The sequence below is a fragment of the Cynocephalus volans genome, chromosome 6, assembly GCF_027409185.1.
Source record: "Cynocephalus volans isolate mCynVol1 chromosome 6, mCynVol1.pri, whole genome shotgun sequence".
NCBI classification, from domain to species: domain Eukaryota; kingdom Metazoa; phylum Chordata; class Mammalia; order Dermoptera; family Cynocephalidae; genus Cynocephalus; species Cynocephalus volans.
In genome coordinates this window covers 112589233-112607151 of record NC_084465.1, presented here as the reverse complement: position 1 = coordinate 112607151, position 17919 = coordinate 112589233, and the positions used below count along the sequence as shown (strand labels likewise).

Sequence of the window (17919 nt, the reverse complement as noted above, 5' to 3'; positions counted from 1 at the left end):
GTCTCAGTTAGCCAAATTAAACAAATTAAAAATATAGGACAAGGCACATACCACACACCTGAGTGTCAGCTACCGTGTTCCAGGACCCCGAGTATGATCTCCTCATGAGGGCATTCTGACAAGACTTAAACTTGTCCTTGCTTGCACCAGACACCTTTTATCCACTCAAGAAGGGGAGGGATGACCTCCAATCAGTAATCAGGTTAGTGGACGCTCAGTCCGACCAAGGTGAAATGAACAGCTGCCCTGAATTAGGTCTGTCTAGCTTCTGCCAGCAACTCCTTCAGGGTGTGCTGAAAAGGCCACAGACACATCCTACTACAGGTAACTTTATATCCCTACAAAACTCTATACCCTTCAGGATATACTTTTAAAGGTGTTATTTTTATACATATTACATCTATAAATATTACAAATTCAACAATAATTATTCTAATTATTATATTATAAAATTTTATGTTTTTTGAAGGAGCTTGGAAAAGAAAGGAAAGCAAGGATATAGTTAATGATTTTGTTTTATTATTTATCACTTATGGTTCTTTTCATTTGATTTATAGATTTACCATCTAGAGTTTTCTCAACCTTGTACAGGTTTGCTCCCCATCCACCTCCATTGTACTTTTTTTGGTGCATATATTACATTTCTATATGTTACAAGAAGAACAATACATTGTATATATACAATTTTATACAATTGCTTTCTAAATCAGTTAAGAGAAGAAAATATAAAAATGTGCATTTATACTGCCTTTCATAGTTTCATATTGACCTTTACTGGTGCCCTTTGTTTTTTGTGTGTGTGAATTTGAATTACTGTTTGGGGTCACTTGCTTCTAGCCTGAAAAACTTTTTATATTTTTTTGTAGTACATGTCTTCCAGAAACAAGATCTGTCAGTTTTGTTAATCTGGGTATGTCTATATCTCACCTTCATTTTTTTTTTGTTTTTGTTTTTTTTTGGTGGCTGGCTGGTACAGGGATCTGAACCCTTGACCTTGGTATTATCAACACTGTGCTCTAACCATCTGATCACCTTCATTTTTGAAACATAGCTTTTTCATTTTTCTTTGCTTTTTATGATAATTGTTAGGTCAGAACATATTTATTATGCCATTCTTAGATTATCCCATACAGTAGCCACTGTCCTCCATCTTACCAACTATTCACAAGATCCCCATGATAAAAAATCTCAGCAATTCTGGTCTCATAAGATGAAACCACAGGAAATTATTGCCGATGGCATATCCAATTACACCCACATGGACAAATGACCTTAACAATTCAATCTGTTACTGTGTTAGTGTCCCTCTCTCCCAGAGAAAGAAAAAATTATCATTATAATCTATTGATATGAACCTAGGAAATTCTAAATTTTAATTCCACAACCTTCATTGGGCAATGGGTCAAGTATTTGCCACATGTGAGAGACTAGTGTTCACCAGACTCATTCACCAGCTAACATAAGGCCTTGATTTCTGTCTCATGTAGTGAACAACAGCCTTTTTCTTGGATCTCCTTAAGTTCTTTCTAAATATCACTTTTGTAGCAAGAACACCTGATCTTGTTTGCCTCAGATTAACACTATATGCACTTTAGGAATCATATTCTGAGTCTTGCCTGTACACAAAGGTCCTACTTCTATAAATCAACAAAGGTGCAAATTCAGACTCAGATGGGACCTCCAAAAGGAGGCCACCTTGATTATTCAGATCTTAGAGAATCTGTTCCATGTCTCTCCTCTAGCTTTTGGTGGTGTGCTGGCAATCTTTGGCATTCCTTGGCTTGTAGAAGCATCACCCTGATCTCTGCCTTTGTCTTCACGTAATGTTTTGTGTGGTATGTGACCAAATTTCCCCTTTTTATTTATTTATTTTTTAAATTTATTTATTTTTTTTAAAAGATGACCGGTAAGGGGATCTTAACCCTCAACTTGGTGTTGTCAGCACCACGCTCAGCCAGTGAGCGAACTGGCCATCCGTATATGGGATCCGAACCCGGGGCCTTGGTGTTATCAGCACCGCACTCTACCGAGTGAGCCACGGGCCGGCCCAAATTTCCCCTTTTTATAAGGACATCAGTCATACTGGATTAGGAGCTGCCTTGGGTTGAATGTCCTCCCAAAACTTAGTCCCCACTGTGACAGTGGAAAGAAGGTGGGAAATCTTATTATGGTAATTGAAAAGTGGGGCCTTGGGCCAGCCCCGTGGCTCACTCAGGAGAGTGCAGCACTGGCAGCCCCGAGGTCGCAGGTTCGGATCCTATATGGGGATGGCTGGTGTGCTCACTGGCTGAGCGTGGTGCAGACAACACTGTGCTGAGGGTTGCAATCCCCTTACCAGTCAATAACAAAAAAAAAAAAAAAAAAAGAAAGAAAGAAAAGAAAAGCAGGGCCTTGAAGAGGTGATTAGATTCTGAGGACCGTGCCATAGTGAATGGATTAAAAATGGTGTCAGGGGCATGGTTCTGAAGGCTTTAAAAGCAGAGCACGTGAGAGGTTAGTCTCTCTGCTCTGCCATCTTCTGCCACCTGAGACACCTGCATTGCTGGAAAACTGACGCCAAAGAAGACCCTCACCAGATGTGTTCCCTGGACCTTGGACTTCCCAGCCTCAGAAACTGTAAGCACTAAATTTCATTTTCTTATAAATTACCTAGTTCCAGGTATTTTGTTATATGCAACAGAAACAAACTAATACAGGAGCCTACTCTATTTCAGAATAAGCTAATCTTAACTAATTACATCTGCAATGGCATTAAGTAACACCACATTCTGAGGTAATGTGGATTAGGACTTTCATATATAAATTTGGGGGAAGGGCAACACAATTAACTCCATAACAGGCTTATCACTAACTCTGGCAGAAGTTACGAATGATACAACCTCCACCCTAGGTGGAGTACAGACTGGTTTCAACTCGTTGGCATGAATAATGAAAGCCAATTACATTGCTCTAGATTTCATGTTGGCTAGTTGTATGAGTTTTCTAGGGCTGCAATGTAAAATACCACAGACTGGGCAGCTTAAACAACAGAAATTTATTTTCTCAGTTCTTGAACCTGGAAGTTCAAGATCAAAGTTCTGGCAGGGTTGGTTTCTTCTTAGGCTCTTTTGGATGGCAGATGGCCACCTTCTCACTTCTTCACGTGGTTATCCTCTGTGCACAGGCACCCCTGGTAGGTCTCTGTATGTCCCAATCTCCTCTTGTTATAAGAACAGGTCATATTGGATTAGGACCCAGCCTCGTTTTAATCTAATCATCTGTTTAAAGGCCCTATCTCCAAACATAGTTAACTTTTAAGTTTTTGGGGTTAAGACTGCAACATAAATTTTACTGGGGGAGGAGGACACAACTCAGCCCATAACACTAGTCAGGGTGGTGTCTGGGTCATTACAAATGTTTAGATATATCATAACTGCACTTCTCCACTCAGACATCTACCAAGAAGCTCAAGATTAGACTCAGACACACACTTTCCTTTGTGACCCCTCTCCTGGAGGTGGGACTCCTCCCTCAAGCAGAAATCTTGTGAACCTGATCTCCAAGCTTCCCTACCTCATACCCTCATACCTAGTGTTTGCTGCTCAGTTTCTTGGAGGGGAAATGTCTCTCTTTTTTCTTTGATACAAACTATCTGGTGTTCTGAGAAGTTCATGATGTCCTGGTTCAAAAAGATCTTAGATGGGGGGGTGAAGGATCCCACTGGACAGGACTGCCACCTGGAGGCCTGGTGACCCTACCCTTCAGGATCTATTTCCTCTGACTTGCCTGGGACCCAGTGCCCTTGACCACCAGGGAGCAGCAGTGCCCGCTGTGCTCCATAGAGCAACCAGACCCTGGGAAGAGCCCCCAGGCTCATTCTGGCTACCCCCGGCTCTGTCTCACGTCACTTCTATTACTAGCATCCATCCCCACACTGTGAGCTTCTCAAAGGCAGGGAGTTGAGATCCTCATTAATCTATCCAGTGGCTATGCCTGCATACTTGCCCTGGGTAGGGGCCATGTAAGGCCTGAGTGCGGCTCTCCTGGGTGGTCCCTGCCCCTAGAAGCTCACAGTCTGCAGGGGAGATGGGGAGAAACACACAAGTGCTGGACCTGCTGCTCGGAGGGTGAGCACCGCCTGTCCACTGCAGAGATGACCCAGCCCTGACTGTTGCTCACGGCTCTCACTTCACCTGAGTTATTTGCTCCCCTGAAAAGTGGGGTGCCAAATGGACCAAACCCAGAGTGCCATTGCAGGGACCAGTCAGGACAAGCCACAGAAAGTGCCTACCCGGTAAAGGGCTGCTGGAGGGACTGGCGTTGTTCATGTTACTTCCCTCTCCCCCATGAAGCAGCCTCTGTCTCAGAACTCACTGGCCCCTGGGTTTGGGCAAAGCAGTTTTTGCATGTTTTTTTTTTTTGGTGGCTGGGCAGTATAGGGATGAAACCCTGGACCCTGGTATTGCCAGTACCACACTAACCAGCTCAGCTAACTGGCCAGCCCTACTTCTGCATTTGTAAGACAGGTTTGAGATTCCATCTAAGGGGGTCCTAGGGACTGGCAGAGGGGCCTAGGCCCACTCAGGTATCTGAGGAGGTGCTGGCTGGGGTTCACTCATTCAACAAACATATATGAAGCACCTATATGTAAAGGTACACAGTCACCTTTCTAGGTACTTAGCATAATTCATCGACCAGAACAAATACTCCTGCCCTTCTGGGCTTCCATTCCAATCGGTTGTAGTAGGTTGTGTCCAGAGCACAGATGTACTGCTTCCTGTAGATATGCATGCACCCTCCCCTGCTGTGACGGGGACGGCAGACACCAGGACCAGCTGAAAATGTAAGTGGACAGTGGGTCAAGGAGGAGAGGCTGGGCAGGAAGCTGGCCCTCATACATCTTATTATGCCTGCTGGAGAGCCAAGCTCTGGGGCTCCCCCTGCAGGAAGAAAGGAGTCACAGAGCTGTGAGGGGTCATGGGTGCTCTGGGGAGATGCAGGGGCAAGAACCTATCCCCACCTATGCCTCAATGTGGGGCCCATGGCAGGGGCGTAGTGAACAACCTGCTCATATGTGCCATGACCCTCAGTTCTCTGTGCCCAGCTGCAGGTGGGGCTGGGGCTGCTGCAGTGCCTGTTCCTCAGAATTGCGTCAGTGGAAAGATGAGATGCACAGAACAGGGCAGCACCCTGGTGTGTGAGCTACAGGCCGAGGTGCTGTGGGGTCCCTGTGAAGGCTGGGCAGGGGACAGACTCCATTTCTTCCCTCCCTTAGACACTGATGGAGCACCTCCTGTGTGTAGCCAATGCAAGGAACAGAGCAGGTACCGCCCCTCCCTGTCCAGGATTCAGGCAGTGGAGTGTTGGGCTTCCCTGAGAATAGGGAGAGGTGGCCACTAACAGAGAGCTCCCTCTGATGGAGACTCTGACAGTCCCGCCACCACCAGGACAGACCTTTAGGCTAAGGTGGGGGACTGACCCATGGATGGGCTGGTATAGGGGCCCAGCCCCCACACGGTATTGTGAGGGGCTGTGGGGAAAGGAACTCCAGGCCTCTGACTCTGCTGCCCATACACCCACCTCCTCCAGCACCATCTCTTCCATCCTGGGCACCTGACTGGACCAGAACCTGAAGATTTTCCGCCCCCCAGCTCCTGTGCCTCTAGACGTGAACTACATCCAGCTGAACATGCCTGGCTTGGACCTGTAGCATCATGCCCAACTCCTTGGCTTGCTGCTGCCCTGGGGCCCAGGGAGACAGCCAGAGGGTGAAGAGGGCTGGGGGTAGCTGCATGTGAGCATGTGACCAGGGCATGCAGGTGGGTCACACAGAGGAGCCTCCAGAGGCAGGCAGGCTGGATCCTGTAGGCTCCGGTGTCCTGGCCTTCACCTAAGGGGAGGCTGGGAAGGTCTGAGAAAAGAAAATGGACCTAGGAAATGGCCATAGGCGGCTAGGATCCCATCAGAACCTCACAGGAAGAGCCATTGCTGCGGATGCCCAGGTCAGAAGGCTCAGCAGGGAGCATGTCCCAGGCCACAGGGATGAAGGCTGTCTTTATTTCTGGGTGGGGCCTAGAGCAGGGAGGCTGCCTTCTGGCTGGTGCCTCCAGGGCGCCCCGTCCTCCAGCAGGTGCTAAAGGGACGCAGTGGCAGCGACGGCCTCCTCCAGTTGCTGCAGCAGCTCCTCTGGCTGCGGCGAGAACGCACTGGTGTCCACTCTCTGGAAGTCAGGGTGCTGGACCACAGATGTCAGCACCTCTGTGATGCGGGCAATGTCAAAAGCAGCCTGCTGGGGGCCCAGCCCAGTGGCCGCAATGTGCCCCTCCAGCCCCTCCCCCAAGATGAGGAGCCTCCTTTCAGCGATGACCTTGAGGAAGTGGTAAAACTCTTCAAAATTGATCCCCGAGCAGGACCTCATGATGACCTGGGCCAGATAGGAGACAGGCCAGTAAGCCGCTGGGTGTTCACAGCCCTGGCAGGTTTGTTACAACCAAGGTCAGAGCCCGGAACACAAAGGGTCCCAAACATGGGCCCAGTTGTTGAGGATGAAGGGCATGAGACCAGTAAGACAGAAGCACTGAGAGGTCAGATGGAGACCAGAGGGGTCTGAGTCATGCAGCCTGCAAGCCTCCCCAGGACACAGGAGCCTGGCCCTGGTGACTGCCCCAGCCCCCAGACTGATGCCCTCACACTCCCAGCTGGTGACCATCCTTAGCTTGGGCCTTACAGGCCATACCCTCCCTGAGAATGCAGGCTGTCACCTAAGACGTAGACCTGTCCCCCACCACAAGTCCTGGCCCTGGTGATTCCCCCGCTCCTGCTACCCCTGACCTCCCAAGAGCCTCTCCCTTGCCCCTGCCTCTGTCCCGGGCAGTCGTCCCACCTGGCAGTGGTGGTGCCAGTCGGGCATGGAGTCTCTCCACTGGCTGACCTCCTGCTGCACAGCGTGGAGCTCTTGCTGCAGGAAGTGCCACATGTTGGCCAGGTTACAGCCGTTGACCCAGTTGTGGTTGATGGAGATGGTGTCGTCCTGGAACAGGCAAAGCGCAGGCTGGTCCAGGAGTCCACAGTGGGCACTGCCCCTACCTGGTCTGTGAGCACTCACCAGGGCCTCTTGTGCCAGGCCCTGTACCCCGGGTGGGCGACTTGGGAACACACTGTGGGGTCCTAGCCCTCAACTGACCCAGAACATGTAGATCCAGGGAAGGAACATGGCACAGAGTGAAACAGAGGAGCTGGGGCATCAGCAATGCTGCTAGAAGCTGTGTCCCATGTCCCACCTCTCTTGAGAGGGACATTGGGATGGGCGGCACTGCCCTCTTTGTGTAAGAGAAAGGGGCTGTGGGCCATGAGAGGCCTGGGCAGGCTCAGGCATGTCGTGGGTGGGGTGTGCCTGCCTCACCAGGTTGTGAACTTGGTGGTGCCACCCGCTGGGCACAAATACCATCTCGCCAGCCTCTTGCGTGACTTCCAGGGGCGTCACCTCCGGGGGCGGGCTGCTGTACTGATGCAGTGGGTGCAGGTGGGTGTTGAGGAGTGCAGGGGAGGTCACGTCGTAGGGGAGACCACCGTAGCAATCCCTCAGGGCCTCCTCCTGCCCTGGGGGGAAGAAAAGCCACTTCTTCCGCCCGCAGATGTTGACCGACCAGCTGAAGGAGCGGAAAATGTCGGCGTGGAATGGGGACCTGTGGGGAGAGCTCCTGCTTTGTGCCTGGCAGGGGCTAGTGTGGGCTTCCCTGCTTCTGAGCAGTCTGGATGAGCTTAGCACCCCCAAGACCTCCAAGTGAAGGGGGGGCCCTTACTCACACAGGACAAGAGTCCCCAGCTCTAACACCTCAACTAAGCAGCCCCTTTTCCTAATAACCTTGTCTTGGGAGCCAGGTGGTGGCCACACCTCCCACCCCACCTGTCACCAGGTACCTGTGAGCCCCATGTGGCATACCAGGTGCCTGTGGGTCCCGCGTAGACGAAGCGGTAGTCGTCCACGTCCAAGGCATCCCAGAACTCATTCAGCCAGTCAGACGAGAAGTACACAGGCAGGGTGAACACGTCCTCTGCCGAGGAGTCCCTGTGGAGTGGCATGATGCTGTGGCAGGAGTGGCAGGAGGCTGTGGCAGGAGCCCACCTCCCTGCACCCAGCTCTCACTGATGCCCCAGGTGAGATATCAAGAGAGGTTTGGAATGGTGTGAATGGGGCCACCTTGGACCCCAAGCCTTAGTGGAGATGCCAGATGATGTAGCCCCTTGAAGGACCCAAGCTGAGCCCCACCCAAATTACTGACGACAGAATCCTAAGCAAACAAGATGGCTTTGCGGTGACTTGTGACACGACAGCCGCCTCCTGAACCCGTCTTGGGAGTTTGGTTTCTGGCTGAGCTGAGCGATGCCCTAATGCATCATCAGCATTATCCTGGTTCCTGAACTGTGGGCCTTCATTTTTTCACTGACGCTAGTGACCTGAACTCTGCACAGTGGATGCCAGGCTGCAGGCCCAGCTATGAGGGCCACCTGTTTACCCTCTCAACTCCTCACTACCCCAGGACCCCACTAATGGAAACCTGAACACAGGAATCTACACCAGCCCCAGGGAAGGCACAACTCTACCAATGCCACACTGGAAAAAGCTTCTGGATTCACTCACGCATGACTCCTGGCCAGAGATGATGACAGAGGAGAGCCCCAGGAGCACCAAACCACCGTAGTTTCCCAAAATACCATGTTGGTTTCTCTGCCTGCCATGCCTTTCTACACCTCACAAACTCTTATTCATCCATCAAAACCCTGCTCAGGGGGCTGGCCAGTTAGCTTGCTTGGGAGTGTGGTACTGATGATACCAAGATCACTGGTTCAGATCCAGTTACTGACCAGCCACCCCCTCCCCCCCAAAAAAACCCTGCTCAGATATCACCTCCCTGTGTCTTCCCCTGACTACCTGACACTGGGCCTTCCTTTGCCCTTATTTTTTAGGGTTGCCAGATAAAATACAGAACACACAATCAAAGATGAATTTCAAATTAACAATGAATGATTTTCTAGTGTAAGTATGTCCCATGCAATATGTGGGATACACTTACACCAGAAAAAGCACTTGTACCTTATCTAAAACCCAAATCCAAAGTGCATGGCAGTGTTTGAGACTATGTGTGCATCTCTGTTAGTGGAACAGGAGGTCCTTGAGAGCCAGGACCAGTGTCTGGTTGTTCCTGACCCAAAGCCCACCTGGGCCAGCCCTCTCTGCCATACAAGCAGTGGTGTGGCAGAAATGAATTGTGGTGCTGGTGCTAGGTGCTTCTCATACACTCACTCTGGATTGCTTGTGGGAATTACGGGGGCCCAAATTCTATCTCATTGTACCTTTTTGAGCTTTAGTTTCCACATCTGTGAGACAAGAATTTGACTGACTATTCACTCACTATTAAGTGAGTACCTATGCTCTGTCAACTGGTGGGGGTCTGACTGCGATGTTTCTGCTGGTGAAAAGTACACCCCTGAGTGGGTGAACAGGCGCAACACTGGAGGATTGCCTTGGAGAAGGGGAACAGAGGGCAGGAGAGGGAACAGGTATGTTTCCCAGGGAAGGCATCGTTTGAGCTGGGTCTCTGGGGCAGGCAAAGCTCCCAGGATGAGTGTGTTGTAGGTGGGGGCAGATTGGGAAGGGCTCTGGATGCCACGTTAAAGAGTTGGTGATTTTAAACTTGGGGTGGCACACAGCTATGCTAGAAAGATCACCTGGACTGCCTCTGGAGAGCCTAACAAGGGGGAGCAGGACGTCAGGAGACCCTGGCAGCAGCCAAGGCAAGAAAGGGACAGGCCTGACCTGGAGAAGCGAGGACGAGAGTGGAGGCCCGTTCTAGGGGCGTCTGAGAGGCAGCAGTGAGTAGGTGCTGCAGGTTAGATTGGGAGGGTGAAGGGGAGCCATCAGGGACAGCTATGGGCAAACACGGTAAAAAAGTGCGTGACCACAGCCCGTCTGTGTTTCTTATGGTGGTCAACACCATGCAAGCCTCGTGAGGAGTCGATCTTCCCAAAGGAGAACGCTTCCAAGTAGGTTTCTAGCCTGGAAAAGGAAGGGTTCGTCTATGGGCAGCCTGGGGCCGCCTCCGCCAAAAACGTCTCCGGTTTCCTTCGGGTCTAGGGAGAGCCCCACACTCCTTTACCTGCAGAGATGCCAGTCTTTGAGGTAGAGACAGCCCCGCGGAGAGGAGCAGCCCCCTTGGATGTACTCCTTCCAGTAGCTGATGTAGTCTCTGAGGGGCATGTGTTCTTTGGGGTTCGAGTTGTATTCCCGGACCCCGCAGTTTGCAACGGGTACAACCACGTCTCCTGAAACGATAGGATCAGGCACACTCTGCTGAGAGTCCTCCACGTCGTCTGTCCTCCAAACCTTCTGCAGGCGAATTCTTCACGGGACCATTCATGCCTGACCGCCCCCACCCTCCATAACGGGCTCCTTCCCTGCACTCCGCCCGGGCCGGGGGTCTGGGCACCTCCGCCCCGTGCTCCCCCCGGGAGCCCAGCCCCGGGCCGGCCCTCACCGTACTTCTGGAGCAGGTAGTCGAAGTCGGGCTTCCCCGCGGCCGTCACCCAGCGCCGCCGGCTGCCCCAGCCCTCGGTAAAGGCGCTGGAGAACACGCAGGGCACGTTGGGCAGCAGGTAGCCCTTGAAGAAGTCGGCGTAGGAGAAGGCGTCGGGATCCTTGATGAAGGCCACACTGCCCGGAGCCCGGCCGCCGCCGTCCGAGACGCGGCCCCCGAGGCCTCGGAAGTGGCGCTCGGCGAAGGCGCGCGTCTCGCGGTCCATCCGGCCGGGCCGGGGGAGCAAGGACTGGACTGCAGTCTATCCGCGGAGGGCTCGAGGCGCGGCAGGATGCCCATGCCCCGAGCCTCACTTCGGCCGGACCGGAAACGGAAAGGCACAGGCCCGGGACCAGAGCCCGAGGGCCCCGAGTTCCCTCCGGACCTTGTCTTGGTCCGCCCGTCCTGTACGCATGCGTGTTCAGTGCGCTCTCACGCAGCGCCGCACTGGCATCGCCTTTTACTGGCTCTGGGTGGCGTCTGGCGTCTGCGGCTCTCGCTCACTGCGGGCCTGAGTCTCGCCGTCTTCCAGCCTCCTGCAGCGCGTAAGGAGAGCGGAGGCGCTAGCCCGAGCCCTTCTGGCTCTCCCTGGGCATTGTCTGCCCGCCATGGCTGACGCGATGATCATCCATTCTCTCCCCAAAGCACCAGGGGCTGGAAGAAGGTGGCGGGATGAGGGCTGGGCTGAGAAAGGGGCAGAAGGTCCAGAGGTGGGGTCCTGGGGAACGGTGGGGTCTGGAGGGGATGCTGGAGGGGGAAGGGCGGCTGGGCGTGGTGGGGTGCGGAGGGGATGCTGGAGGGCCTAGAGGGATGGTGGGGCCTGGAGGGGATGCTGGGAGGCCTAAGGGGATGGAAAGGTCTAGGGGATGGAAAGGTCTGGGGGATGGTGGGAGGCCTAAGGGGATGGAAAGGTCTGGGGGATGGTGGGAGGCCTAGGGGAATGGTGGGGTTATATGATTTGTAGAGGTGAGGCATCCTGACTTTCTGACTAGTGTTTGTCTTGCCACAATTAAGTCAAAACTCATGTTTGTTGTTGAGATCAACTTGAGGAACTGCAGTCAACTTAGAATAAACACTGTTTTAGAAAACTTTGCCTTGATCATGCCCGTCCTTTTCCCCCCAACACTGTCTGTGGATTATGTGAACTCACTGGGCTAATAATACGTTTTTTCTAACATAATGTCAGTAATCTGTTCTTGAAAATCATAAATTCCATGGCAAATTAGTAGGAGCCTATTTCCATTATTTAAAATGGGGAAATTAGGCCGAATCACACTTTTACTCCTAGTTTCTTAAAATATGGATGAAACAGTACTATGCCTATGTATAAATAACAGACTGATGTAAAAATTTAAAACATAGTCTCGTGAGCTCTAGGCAGTTCCTTTGTATGATTCACACAGCCTCTCAGTGCCAGCAACTTTGCTGAGGTCCATCAGGTTGACATTTGTCGTGCTTATGAAAACTTTTACATGTGGTTGTGAAATTCTGTTGATTGTAATTGGCACATAGTTAATTCTTTCTCCCCTATTCACCAATATGTTAAAAACATTGTACTAAAAGTATTGTATTGCTAATGTAATGACACAAGAAAATGAAATAAATATACAGATTGGGAAAAAATAAATAAAATTGTCTTTGTCAACAGATGACATACTTATGTAGAAAATCCAAGTAAACAGTCGAAAAACACCTGTAATTAACAAGTGATTAGAGCAAGATTGCACAATGTAAGGTTAATATACACAAGTCAATCACTTTTCTGTATACCAGCAATGACCAAGTATAATTTGAAACAAAACACACAATACTCTTAGCACCCCCAAAGTGCAATAGTTGCAAATCATATATCTCATTAAAAATTAACATCAATAATACATAAAATACTCCTACAGCTAAACAACAGAAAACAAATTATCTGATTAAAAAATGGGCAAAGGACTTGATTAAATATTTCTCCAAAGATAATATACAAATGGCTATCAACCTACGGTGCTCATAACAACAAGGCCCAGGGTTTGATCCCTGCGCCAGCCAGCTGCCAGAAAAAAAAAAAAAGAGACAAATGGCTAACTAGCTTGTGAAAACACTAATCATTAGAGAAATGTGAATCAAAACCACAATTAAATATCACTTTATAATCAATAAAAACCAAGTGTTGCCAAAAATGGAAACGTTTGTACGCTGTTGGTGTGAATGACTTTGATTTTGGCATGCATAACCTCCCTTCCTCAGACTCCTGGGTCCCAGGCCTCTAACTTAAAAATATATTAGTATGATATTCTGGTGTTCCTTTAAATACAGGATGATTGGCAGAGGTTGCAAGGAGAGAATCAGTGCCTGATATTCCACCCTCTGAATATGGATTGTCATTCCCTCTCTTTGTGGGCCTTGGTTTTCTATCAATAAAAATAAAAACAGTAATACACATTTGGATTACAGACCTGGAGAATTAACCTCTATATTATGATGTAATGCCATTTAAAAAAATCTCTGGTAACTTTCCTTGCTTTGAAGTCTGCTATGTCTTAAATAGATAATCCTACTCCTCCTTTGTTTTGGTTAGTGTTAGCATTGTATAGCAAAAAGACAGCATTAAAAACTAAAAGTCCTCAAGTTTAGAGAGAATGCCTGTTCAAGTCTTTGATATGCATTGATTTGCACATGAGAAAACAGACATTTTAATTTAAAAGAAACCAAATCTGAGTTGACTTTAGTGTATGGTGAAAGGTATGGGTCTACTTTCATTCTCCTGCATATTGATATCCAGTTCTCCCAACACCATTTGCTAAAGAGACAGTCTCTTCCCCAGTGTATAGGCTTGGTGCCTTTGTCAAAGATCAGATGGCTGTAGGTGTGTGGGTTGATTTCTGGATTCTCTATTCTATTCCATTGATCAGTGTGTCTGTTTTTATGCCAGTACCATACTGTTTTGGTTATTATAGCTTTGTAGTATAGTTTAAAGTCAGGTAGTGTTATGCCTCCAGTTTTATTTTTTTTGCTCAGCGTTGCTTTGGCTATGCGTGGTCTTTTGTTATTCTATATAAATGTCTGGATAGTTCTTTCCATTTCTGAGAAAAATGTCATTGGAATTTTGATGGGGATTACATTGAATTTGTATATCACTTTGGGTAGTATGGACATTTTCACTATGTTGATTCTTCCAATCCAAGAGCATGGGATATCTTTCCATCTTCTTGTATCCTCTCTAATTTCTCTCAGCAGTGGTTTGTAGTTCTCATAGAGATTTTTCACATCCTTGGTTAACTCAATTCCTAAGTATTTTATTTTTTTGGTGGCTATTTTAAATGGGCAGGCTTTCTTGATTTCTCTTTCTGCATGTTTACTATTGGAGAATAGAAATGCTACTGATATCAATATGCAGGAGAATGAAAGTAGACCCATACCTTTCACCATACACTAAAGTCAACTCAAAATGGATTAAAGAATTAAATATACACCCTGAAACAATAAAACTTCTTAAAGAAAACAAAGGAGAAACACTTCACGAAGTAGGACTGGACACAGACTTCATGAATATGACCCCAAAAGCACGGGCAACCAAAGGAAAAATAAACAAATGGGATTATATCAAATTAAAGAGCTTCTGCACAGCAAAAGAAACAATTAACAGAGTTAAAAGACCACCAACAGAGTGGAAGAAAATATTTGCAAAATGTACATCTGACAAAGGATTAATATCCAGAATATACAAGGAACTCAAACAACTTTACAAGAAAAAAACAAGCAACCCAATTAAAAAATGGGCAAAAGAGCTAAATAGGCATTTCTCTAAGGAAGATATACGAATGGCCAACAGACACATGAAAAAATGCTCAACATCACTCAGCATCCGGGAAATGCAAATCAAAAGTACATTGAGATACCATCTCACTCCAGTGAGGATGGCTAAAATCCAAAAGACTCTGAATGATAAATGCTGGCGAGGTTGCGGAGAAAAAGGAACTCTCATACATTGTTGGTGGGACTGCAAAATGGTGCAGCCTCATGGAAAATGGTATGGAGGTTCCTCAAACAATTGCAGATAGATCTACCATATGACCCAGCTATCCCACTGTTGGGAATATACCCAGAGGAATGGAAATCATCAAGTCGAAGGTATACCTGTTCCCCAATGTTCATCGCAGCACTCTTTACAATAGCCAAGAGTTGGAACCAGCCCAAATGTCCATCATCGGATGAGTGCATACGGAAACTGTGGTATATCTACACAATGAAATACTACTCAGCTATAAAAAAGAATGAAATACTGCCATTTGCAATGACATGGATGGACCTAGAGAGGAGTATATTAAGTGAAACGAGTCAGGCACAGAAAGAGAAATACCACATGTTCTCACTTATTTGTGGGAGCTAAAAATAAATAAATAAATACACAAATAAACTGGGTGGGAGAGAAGAAAACACAACAATTACAATTCCTTGGAGTTGATACGACAAGCGAACAGATATGAGGTTGTTGAGAGGGATGGGGGAGAGGGAGGGAGGAGAGGGAGGAAGGAGGGAGGTTTTGGTAATAGGCCACAATGATCAACCACATTGTATATTGACAAAATAAAATAAAATTAAAAAAACAAAAAACAAAATAGGGATAATAATATAATGGTATTAAATTCTTTTTTAAAAATTGTTTTCTGTCCTTCATGGTTTCTTTTTTTAAATTTTATTATTTTGTTTTATTATTCAATGCTGTTGCCTGCGTAAAGAGCCCCAGAATTGGGATGTCCTGGTTATAGAAAGAGAGTACGAGGTGCAGAAGGGGTTGGTCAGACTGTCCAAAAGGAGAGAGGCCCAGCCTGTAAGGGATTGGGGACTTCCATGAAGGCTTGCCAGGGCTACCCTGATTATAGCTCAATCAGGGACAAAAGGGAAGGAGAAGTGAACAGAGTTTGGGGCCTCAAACAGGAAGGTCATTCATGCAGCCCAGGGAGCACTCCCCAAAGCCAGTGTCCAGCCCCACGGGGGTGAGTCCCTCCCAGCCCCCTTGAGGCAGGACCAGGCACCTTGGGCTGGAGACCAGCTGTGCTGTCTGCCAGATGTGTGACTCTGGACTGGTTTCCTTCTTTCTGTACAATAGGAGTGCCCATGGCTGTGCCAAAGACTGTCATGAGGACAGAAGGACGTGATTTGTTGAGCACCTGTGCACGTGAGTGTTGTCACCTCCCAGAACTGGTACCTTGGAAGGTCCTCAGGCCATTAAAGGCAGTACTGATAATAACACCAGCCCCTCCTTTTAGTGCCTGTACTAGCACTTCACTTGGAAGGTGTCACCTCCTGGGACCCAGAGGCTCCATCACTCTCCCCCTTGTACAGATAGGGAAGCAGGTTTGGAGAGGTCGGGAGACGGGCTGTGCCCAGGAGAAGAAAAGGATCAGGGGGACTTGGATCTGGGAGGGGGGTTTGGAAGAGGGGGAAACTGGTCCTGGAGATTCTTGAGGGAGAAGGGGCCAGATACTTTGCCCAGCTTTGTGCAAACGACCCTGCTCAGAAGATGAGGCTGAACCAGGGCCCATGTCTCCTGCCCAGTCCCTCCCCCTGTGAGCTAAATGGTCAGCCATTGCTATGATGATGATGATGATGTCATATAATGTTCCTGATAATGTCATTATTGTGGGCAGATGGAGCCAGCCCATGCGGACACGGGGCAGGGTCCTGGGGGCACCTCTCCCTCTCTCTTCACCTCTAGATTTGCTCAGCTGCATGCAATGCCCCCCACTCTAAGCGCACCTTAGACAGGGTTCGAGTCCCGACCCTGTGCCCTGTTCCCAGAGCCCCCCTACTCAGGACACTCTCTGGTTTCTTAGGGCCCTCACACAGCCCTTGGGAAAGCCCTGGAAGGGCAGACGCCCAGCAGTGGGTTTGGAACCTGGAAAACACCCCCTTCTATGAGTTGAGATGGGGCAGGTCATGCCAGGGTCTATTCGCACCATCTGCCCACAGGAGTATGCCAGGGCTGTCTGGGTGTCCTGTGCTCTGGGAATCTGGAAGTGTGTGTGTGCATGTGTTTGGTTGTGTAAATCTGCATGTCTGAGTTTCTGTGTCTGAGTATGTAGATTGTGGGTATGAGTTTTCCGTTGTGCAGGCGTTTCTGGGTGTCTCTGTGTTTTTCTCTGTGTGTCTCTGTATGTGTTTGTGTGTCTGTCTCTGACTGTGTGTCAGTTGTGCAAATTTGTGTGTGCTTGTTACTCTTTTATGCATGTGTCTCTGGGTGTGTGTGTTTGGTGGGAGTGTCTGTTGTGTGTATTTTGTACCTCTGTGTGTGTTGGTTTTGTGCGTGAATTTGCTGCTCCTTTCCGTGTTGCTCATTGTATCCGTGTGTGTGTGTCCACCGTACATAGGGGTCTGCCCTCTGGGGCTGTGTCACGTGGCCCTGAGTGTGTATGTTCTTCTGCTGGGGGTGTCATTGCGTGTATCTGCAGTGTGGGTCTGTGTGTGAGCCTGTCCATGAGCTGTACACCTGAGTGCCCTGGTGAGGTCGAGGGTGGTCTACCTGTGTGTCACTGTGCTTGTAGTGTCTGTATATTTCCCTGTGAGCACATATGTCTGTGCACCCCAGCATCAGGCAGATACTGATGGGACCTCTCCAATGGTGACCGCTAGGGGTGGGTGAGAAGGGGACACTATGTACTTCTATTCTCAGGCTGGGCCCCTTCTGCCCCTGTTCCTCCCAGCTGCTGGTGGCCCCCTGGTGATCCTGCCTCAGCCCCCAAGGATGTGGAGTGATGCTCAATTCACAGGACCTCATACCAGGGTGGTGGGGAAGGCTTCAGGCCCAGGGGTTATACCGGGAGATGGGGGGTGTCTGGGGAGGACTCTGGGGTGGGGTCAGTCCTGAGCCCTGGGAGGGGGAGTGAGTAGGGACTTCTAGGGAGGGCTGGAGGACAGAGCTCCTAGGTCCCTGGGAAGGTATGAGTGTGTGGGGCGCCCATGGGGAGAGCTGGGCGGTGGGGCTCTGAGGTCCCTAGGCAGAGCTAGGGGAGTCTTGTGGGGCTCTTGAGTCCCAGAGTCTGGGTCCTTCACTCGCCCATGACAGGTTTAGGCTGGGATGTAGGAGGAGCAGCAGCATTATTGGGGGACACAAAGGCTGAAGACCCATTGGATGGCAGGCAGTGCCATCCCTGAGCCAGGGCTGACCACCTCGGACACACCCCTGCCCCGGCCTCCTAGGGCCTCAGTCTTCTGCAGGGCCTGGGCAGAGCCTAGAAGGGGCAGGTGCTTTGAGCTATGAGGAGTGTCCCTCCTGGACCTCTGAGTCCTGGCTATTGAATGGGTGCTTGGGGTAATTCTCAGAGTACTGGGGCCAGGAGACAGTATGTGGCCTTGGTATATCTCAGATTGAGGACGT

The 17919-nt window shown here is 49.4% G+C and overlaps 1 protein-coding gene across 4 annotated transcripts; it reads right to left on the bottom strand.

The window, feature by feature from the left end:
- Positions 1–3015: 3015 nt before the first annotated feature.
- JMJD4 (jumonji domain containing 4) lies at positions 3016–10939 on the bottom strand. Of its 4 annotated transcripts, none has more exons than XM_063100140.1 (6): positions 10515–10939; positions 10137–10302; positions 7922–8047; positions 7382–7664; positions 6863–7009; positions 3016–6403 (listed from the first exon to the last, which is right to left on the bottom strand). In XM_063100140.1, the coding sequence occupies exons 1-6, from the start codon at positions 10777–10779 to the stop codon at positions 6113–6115; spliced, it is 1278 nt and encodes a 425-aa protein (XP_062956210.1). In that variant the 5' UTR covers positions 10780–10939; the 3' UTR covers positions 3016–6112. The 4 variants fall into 4 exon arrangements, with proteins under 4 accessions (XP_062956210.1, XP_062956212.1, XP_062956211.1 ...); XM_063100142.1 differs by having other exon boundaries at positions 7424–7664; XM_063100141.1 differs by having other exon boundaries at positions 7382–7628.
- Positions 10940–17919: the final 6980 nt, after the last annotated feature.

What these genes read in the sequence shown, in the direction of transcription:
- JMJD4 (XM_063100140.1), bottom strand. Translation starts at nt 10,779, where the DNA reads ATGGACCGCGAGACGCGCGCCTTCGCCGAGCGCCACTTCCGAGGCCTC. An exon ending in GCGGGACCCACAGGCACCTG is followed by an intron (nt 7,665 to 7,921) that starts GTATGCCACATG and finishes CTCTCCCCACAG; the next exon opens with GTCCCCATTCCACGCCGACA. An exon ending in ACCACCAAGTTCACAACCTG is followed by an intron (nt 7,010 to 7,381) that starts GTGAGGCAGGCA and finishes TGCCTGTTCCAG; the next exon opens with GACGACACCATCTCCATCAA.